Source organism: Zingiber officinale, chromosome 10A, assembly GCF_018446385.1.
Source record: "Zingiber officinale cultivar Zhangliang chromosome 10A, Zo_v1.1, whole genome shotgun sequence".
Lineage (NCBI taxonomy): Eukaryota > Viridiplantae > Streptophyta > Magnoliopsida > Zingiberales > Zingiberaceae > Zingiber > Zingiber officinale.
Window position 1 is genome coordinate 22,617,054 of NC_056004.1, and position 7,782 is coordinate 22,624,835.

At 42.5% G+C, this 7,782-nt stretch overlaps 1 protein-coding gene across 2 annotated transcripts; it reads right to left on the reverse strand.

Annotated features, from left to right (window-relative positions):
• Positions 1-3,284: 3,284 nt before the first annotated feature.
• LOC122027845 (beta-1,2-xylosyltransferase XYXT1-like) lies at positions 3,285-5,748 on the reverse strand. 2 transcript variants are annotated; one of them, XR_006124547.1, is made up of 5 exons: positions 5,404-5,748; positions 5,210-5,287; positions 4,973-5,068; positions 3,571-4,887; positions 3,285-3,424 (listed from the first exon to the last, which is right to left on the reverse strand). XR_006124547.1 is itself a non-coding variant. In XM_042586856.1 (4 exons), exons 1-4 carry the CDS (start codon positions 5,528-5,530, stop codon positions 3,680-3,682), a joined length of 1,509 nt encoding a protein of 502 aa, XP_042442790.1. In that variant the 5' UTR covers positions 5,531-5,748; the 3' UTR covers positions 3,489-3,679. The 2 variants fall into 2 exon arrangements, 1 of the variants encoding a protein (XP_042442790.1); XM_042586856.1 differs by lacking the exon at positions 3,285-3,424 and having other exon boundaries at positions 3,489-4,887.
• Positions 5,749-7,782: the final 2,034 nt, after the last annotated feature.

Consider the following 7,782-nt stretch of genomic DNA (forward strand, 5'->3'; position numbering starts at 1 on the left):
GAAAGGGAGGAGAAGACATATCTTGAGTCCTCTTTCTCGTAGAGTCGTAGGCGCAAGTGCAGCGTGTAGGCGAGAGGCGGCGTCACGGGCCGCGGCGAGCGTTGCAGGCCTACAGCGAGTTTTCTTTCCATCGTAGTCACAGGCGGCAGAAGGAATTTGCCCTAAATCTTTTTCATTCCTCCACTATCTATTAAACATAATATTTAAAAAAAATTTTTTTGAGCCCCCTCAAAATCTAGGCCCAAGGCCATCACCCAGGATTGCCCTCCTCCAGGGCCGGGCCTGTAAATTCCTCTACGAAGGTCATAATCGTTTCCAACTAAACCCCTTTATCGGGCATTGAGTCACTTGATCTAAGTTATATCAACTTTACTATCTTATAATTTGAAGCTATTAATACTAAAAAAACAAACTGCAGAATAACTAATTACATGACTTGGTAATAACATTGTTAAAATATTTGAAAATGCATGGTAAAAGAGTTTAGTTTATGAGATAAGTCCGATAAAAGGGCAAGAAAATCAGTTTAGGTAAACAAAAACAATGGCTAATCAGCCATCTTCTTGTCCTCATAAATGTTGTTCTTTCTTCGTACTCGCCCAACATTCCCCTTTACATCTTAAATGCCGATAGCTCTAGCTAACTCTTAATCTCTAGATCGTTACCCTCCACCTCCCGTCGGAGTTTCTCTTATTCCCCGGACTTGTCTGTAGGTGAATGATTTGCTCTAAGAAGAGGGAACAGCCTCCGTTTTGGCTGTTCTCAGCTCCCAACTGTGTCACTCTCACTGTATTGAGTGCTTGGTCTCTCGGGTTTGCATTTGATGGTAGTTCTCGATCAGATGTGAGAGCCAGCTCAACAATTCTTGTTGAGCAGTTAAGAGCTATGCCAAAGAATTAAAGCCAATACATTCGAAAACTATGAGGAACTTATAGCCTTATCTTCTTGTTGGGAGTAGTCATGATGTCCATCAGTCCAATCAGCGAGAGTTCTTGCATTGCCTCTGCCTTGGTCTTATCTATACTAGTTGGTAGGATATTAGGAGCCGCAGGAGAACTAGAGTACCAAAGATGAAAAAAAATCCCGGTATGGTAGGCTAGGTAAAGGGAGAAGGAGGCTAGATTAAAAAAAATAGTGGGCTTTTCAGAATTTATTGGAAGTTGGATATTGTTCCAAAAATTGCGAGGAAGGTTGGACGGTGAAATAGAAGACTCTAACCTCACTTTTCTGAGGGTAAAACAATTGTGAAAGATGGTTTGCGTTAGAGGAATATGGCAGAAGTTAAAAACAATTACAACTCGCAAAAAAGTCAGAAAGAGTTGGGGACTAAGAAGATGAATGTGAAAGTATGAGGACACTTCTTTGGAGGGAAGGGGCAAACGAAGTTACACAAAACTAATATTCCAAAAGCTAAGTTACACTTTATAATAATTGCACGAATTCTTTACCAGAATGATTGAGCATGGATTGTGGAAAGCAGAGCTAGAGAAGCATCATCACACCTATCGGGCCAAGTTGGCTTCCACAAAGTTCAAATATAAACATATGTAGATGGTCTTCCCATACCGTGATTCGCTTTATCTATATGATTGATCGTTTCAATAGGTATTAAGGATGTAAAATGTTTCTTTGAATGTTTGACATTTTCTATACAAAAGGCTGTGGTGCTGAGATCAACGTCCTTATAATTTATCCCATTTCATAAAATGCAAGACTATTTTAAAAGAGTCGCTTTTACTCCGATAAACTCTCCCCACATTCTAACCCATCACAAATATCCGATGGCCATGGCTGGAAGTGGCCAGTTGAGAAGTCAGTCCATCTGGGTATGGAATATTCAGACTAAAGAGTTCGTGCTCAGAAAGAGTGGTGACTTGTTGCGTAACAAGAACCACGCGATCGACCTAAAAATTTGGACCTTCTTCGTTGAGAAAGACTTCCAAATAATTGACGAGGACAGACTAACGTATACAATGTAGCCAAACGCGATGGAAAAGAACCAAATTAAATGGCTGGAAATTCAAGGGGTGATTCCGGTGTGCGTATGACGTTGAAAAATTATTCTTAATTTGCTCTCCGTGGACAATGCCATGCACTAATCAATATAACTTGAAGGTTTCTTGCGAGTTCCCATCTTCAAGCATGTGAGATAGAGCTGGGGACACGTCATAGCGAGAATCTTATCGACAACCTCCAAATCAGTGCTACGAGATGGTCCATCCGAACAGGCATCTTCCCTTGCTTGGTCAAGGCGTACTGTTTTTTTTTTAAATCAATTATTGAAAAATATCTAAATTGGATCAGATTTCAAGTAGATAATTAGTTTTGATTGAATTTGAAAATATGACTCTTTCGGGTATAATAAATGAAAATACTTCGAAATTAAAGAAACCCCTTTTAATAATTAATCTCATATATAAACAGATCATTCAGTTCTGGTCGGACATCGCCTTTCTTCTACTTCATTTTCTCAATGAAAAAGGGGGAAACGAAGGTCTGCGCGCGACTTCACACGCCAAATTTTAGGGGGTTTTCCAGCGGTCCGAGTGGTGGCGTGCACGTCGGAACAAGGTGGCAGCCAGTAATCGTTGATTGCTTAAATTGAGCTGACGCAAGCCGATCAAGTTGACTAAGGAAAAGTCAATGTGTTGTAGGTGATGACTCGGTCCAATCATTAGAAGAGAAAACGATGCCCTTAATCAAATTCTATGCCAAATCAGGTGGCGCCAAGATTTTATTTACTGCTCTCGCACATGATCAAGAAGGAAGAGTGACCAACATTTACTTTAGAAAAAGAGAATAAATCATTCACTTTAGCGTTAGCCATGCATGCTTTGTACCTTTTATTCCTTCTCCTCCTCCTCTATCTTTATGTACTATCAAACAATTCTCCAACTACTCGACCGTCAGCACGATAACATTCTATAAATCCAAAGTTAGGTAATGTCGAAATTTTCAAAAAAAATTAACGAAACTCGCACTGGAAATTATGATGGGTCGACACGACAGAGGTAGATGAAGCCAAATTTGCTTCTATTCTTACAGCGTGTGACGAATGAAAATAACTGGTCTTTTAGTTGTTTGAATAAAAGAGCACTACCATGCCACGTGCGTAGCGAATGCGGGCATCCACTCTTCACTTTCCATGCACCAATTTGGCATTAGTTTAGTTCCAGATATTATTGTTCTTTAATAAAGGAAAAAAAGGAAAGCCATCTATGGATGCGACATCGCAGACAGTACAATGAAGCCCAGGGCATTAAAGAATGAGCAAGATTTGGGGCTTGAAGAAATAACGAGGCGCTTGCTAACTCACTGTTGAACCAAATGTTCCATCGATAGATTATAGATACAAATTTAAAAACATTGGTAAAAGAGATGAGATACGATTCATTGCAGTCTGGCATTATTTGAGCACTGATTTCTGCAAAATAACGAGTGAAATGGTTACGAAATGTTACAAAAGTTAAATACAGTTTTAAACGATATTACTAGAAAGAGCCCAAACCAAAGCCTTGGGAAAAGAGAGCTAAATTACATGGGATTTCATCGGACTTTGTGAGGTTTTACCTTTCCTTATTCTTCCATCCAATAAACAAATTCTCGAGTGATGGTGAAAACATGGCACCAGCTGTAGCAGTAAATGTTAGGAATCAACAAATTCTTCACGGACACAGTTCTATCGCCGGAGATGGTCCATGGCTTGGATCAAGATCGGCCTGAACCTGTCGACGTCGAGCTTCACGTGCTGTCGGCCCAAGTAGATCTTCCCCATCTTGAACCATCCCTGCCGGTGGATCGACTGCGGGTCAGTGAACACCGGGTGCTCCCTCGGATACGACTCCAGCAGCGTGCTCTCCTCCACGCTGATACTATACTGCAAGTAGAGCAGCCCCGCCTCCTTCGCCGGTGCTCCGAAAGTGTGCTCCGCCATTCCCTCCAAATCGCAGCACGGCACGATCTGTATCACCACCGCGTTCGCCGGCAGGAAGACGAAGTTGGTGAGCCCGGCTCCGTGCACGCCCATGATCACATCGCACGAGTTCACCACCTCCACGAACCCGGCCACATTCCCGAACTCCGCGTCCGCGCGCACCACCTCGAAGCCTGCCGCCTCGGCCGCCTGCGCGACCTCCGGCATGTTGGTGAACCGCCGCGTGCCGTTCCGTGCCACCAGAAGGAGCCGCGGCCGCCGCTCTGGGTGCGCCCGCAGGCTGACGGCGCGCTCCCGCGGGAGCGAGTACACCTCGCGCAGGAACCTGGAGAAGTCGGGCGTGGAGATGCCGTTTGGCGCGCGCGCGCGGTCGATGATGAGGTCGTTGTGGAAGCGTAGGTCAACCAGGACGTGCGAACGGCAGTGCACGTCGTCGCTCTTGTCGAGGTCGACGAATTCGTACCGCGTGAGCTTCTCGAAGATGGGCCGGTACTTGCCCAGCCACCACAACTGGATGTTGGTGATCAGGAATTGGACCTCGCCGTGGAACTCGTGCGCGGTCAGGAACAGGGGGAGGAGCACGTCGGTGAAGTCGTGGTAGTAGTTCCCGGTGAAGCCGCCAAGGGCGAAGACGATGGCGGGGACGGTGCTGGTGGCGGTGCACGCCGGCGCGGCATGAGGCGCCTGAACGGTTCGCACCGCGACCTTCTCGATGTTGTCCATGTGTTTACGGACGTACGGTACGACCATGTACTCCTCGGCCTTGCGTTGGGGCGACATGAGCACCACGGCCGCGGAGGCGGCCTTCTTCTTGCTGTGGACTCTGACGTCACCCTTCAGGTCGCAAAACTCTGTTCTGAAGTTGGAGAAGTCGCAGATTGATTCCGTCAGCGGCGGCCTCGGCATCTCAATCACTTGCGGCTCTTCTTTCTTCGGTGGGAGAACCGTTTCACCTTCAATCAACATAAATTTAGTCACGTAATGCTCAAGATTTGATCAATTTTGACAGCTTTTGCATCGAATTCAATGCTCAATTACCTTGTTTTCTCAATTCGCTGTTATTGTCCTTCAAAATTACATGGGAAACAGTAGAAATGCTTTTGTTTGGCTCCTCAACCGCAATCTTTTCCTTTTCTGGATGATAAAAAGAACTCGATGAAACTGAAGATAACACAAGATAGAGTTCTTCGGCCACAAGAGAAGCTACATGTGTTGTTTAATAATTCTTGCAATGTTGCAAAATCTATACGAGCTCAAATCTAATAAAATTTTTACCAGGCTGAACTCGACTAATTTTGTCTTCCGCCTCTCCATTAGCGCCAACCGTGAAGGTCAATGACGCCTGCCCGTCAACTGGAAAACAGGGGAGTCGCAACGCATTGATCAAACCTCAAAATTTCTTAAAACATAGAGAAGAAAAAAGAGGAATTAAGCAGTATCTCGAAGAAGGATGCAAACGAGAAGCTCACCAGGGGTTTCTGACATGGTGATGAAGTAGCTCAAGATCACTAAGCAGCAGCCCACGAGCAAGGCCAGGCCAAGCTTCCTTGCTTCAATCCTGCTCATGCTCTTGACTACGGCCTTCTCATATCCCATCTTGGAAGTGCGGAAGGCCAGGCCAAGCTAAAGCTGCAAGTTTCAGCTGAATAAAAAAATAAAAAGAGAGGAGGCTGATGCGTTCCCCCAACTAGGGAAAAGATATAGGGAGCGAAAGGAGCAAGCTCGTCCTTCCTTCAGATTTATGGGCTCTCTCTCTCTCTCTCTCTCCTGCCACCTTGTTCTTCCTTAATTTGTTTTGAAAGAAGCCAAATGGAAGAGGTAACATTTAAGTATGGTTTGTCCAGTGCCCATGAATAAAATCTTCATAGAAAAAAAAAATAAAAACAAAGAAATTTATCCGAGAATCGTAATAATGTGAAAAGGACATTGGTTTATTATAAGTACTGGGATAAAGCTCGACTAGTCTGCTTCAGGAATCACGGATTCCGTTCGAGTGGGTTACCAGAAATGCACCAGCCCTCATCAAACATATGCCAACTTTCCAGATCATAACGGCTCACAATCCGGTTCGGCGCAGCACAACGTAAGCCGAACTCGGGCCAGACACGGTTAAATTTAAAATGTAATTTTTAGATTCTATACATTTTATCAAAATATTCGAGCACTAAATATAATTTTACCTCCCAGCCTAGCTCAATTTTCTTATTCTATGAAATTAATGGCATAGTTTTAATGGAGTTGGTGAGGAAGATGTAACCTTTATCAGTTGCAGAATTGAAATGGCAAGTTCCAGGCTTCATCACACGTTTTATGGAATGGGTCTTCCATCTTTTTGTTATTATTATTATTATTTATTTTAATACAACTTGGATATTCATTGACCTCCGAAATTTAATATCTGATATGAAAGGAAGAAACGTGGTTCATAAAATAGTTCATCTCTTATGCAATCATTTACTTTTTTTTGTTTTTCTCTTTCGACTGGATCTCCAAGTCGAACTCAGTTTTGTGGATCCACCACCACGAGTTGAGACGAATGACCAAAACAGTTGAACCAGTCATCTAATTAAACTATATATTGATTGTCACGGTCGGATACAGTAAATGAAGCTTATTTATAAAGCCTTGTGGAATTAAGTTGCTGGAACTTGGAAGAAACATTCAACGGCCACCAGTTCTGCTAGCTCTCAATTAATTGTTCCAACAACTCCATTGAAAATAATTAAACTACGATAGGTTGAATCCTAATGACCCTGCAGTTAATCTATGGACCATACATATATGAACAAGCATCTCTAGATTAACAAATTTGCATTTGCTGCCTTCATTGACTTTTCGAATGTAGGAAAAAAATATGATTAAGAGAAACTTAATTGCATACAGTAAATGGCATGTTCTGACGATTTAATACTTCAAGCGTGGGAACAAGTGGCTCAATTGTCACTTAATTAAAGAAAATTAATTAACATTAGTGTTATGTATTATTTTATGGAGCGAAACATGGCAAACGTGATGCCTTGTGTCCCTCGTGAATCAGTTGTTCGAATGGGTAGTAGAGTGTGACATTAAAAACATGGAGCTGTCAGATGATCAGTTTGTCTTCACTGTGCATCGAAACGATATACCTGCTTGAAATAAACCCGTGTACAATGTGTTGCGTCGCGTTCTGCTCTCCGACCATGCACCAACTCCTTAGACGACAGATTTGTTGTTTTTCCTAGATTTCAGAGCTACCATTGAATGCCTGAGGCGGGACCAGGGCAGGGATAGCTTGTAGAGCTAACCTTTGCTTAGTATAGCAACTCTCGTAGGGTTAGTTGCAATGCAAGCTCATTAATGTTTAATTGTAGTCTGCAGCATTGCCCAAACTTTTTAACTGAGTTAGTTGTCTTATTAAATCAAACTGGGAAAGATGAAAATTTAACTCACCTACTGAGTGGTGCTGATTTTCGAGGTCGTAGATAATCAAAACAGATGAATGATTGAGGTTACCAAATCACAGCCAAATTGTGTTTGTTTGAAATATTATTTTCATTCCAATTTAGTTAAGTGATCATCGTGTGTAAATTAAATGCACATATACATCCATAGGCCCTATTGGACCACTTTCCTTGATGCACTTGGGCGCCAAAATTAAATAAATCGGAGTTGTTGTGGTCTTGCTTATATACCTTGATCAATTCGATCGAATGTGATAGTCCAGTTCAACCTAATACTTTCTTAATTTAATTAAATATCTCTTTTTACTCTATTTAATTACCCGGGTGATTTATTAAATCCAACTAGATGTCAAATTTAATTTTGTTTAATTAAGCACTATGCTATAAATATGAAAGTGATCTTACATA

What these genes read in the sequence shown, in the direction of transcription:
- LOC122027845 (XM_042586856.1), bottom strand. Translation starts at nt 5,530, where the DNA reads ATGGGATATGAGAAGGCCGTAGTCAAGAGCATGAGCAGGATTGAAGCA. An exon ending in AATTAGTCGAGTTCAGCCTG is followed by an intron (nt 5,069 to 5,209) that starts GTAAAAATTTTA and finishes TTTATCATCCAG; the next exon opens with AAAAGGAAAAGATTGCGGTT. An exon ending in CAGCGAATTGAGAAAACAAG is followed by an intron (nt 4,888 to 4,972) that starts GTAATTGAGCAT and finishes TGTTGATTGAAG; the next exon opens with GTGAAACGGTTCTCCCACCG.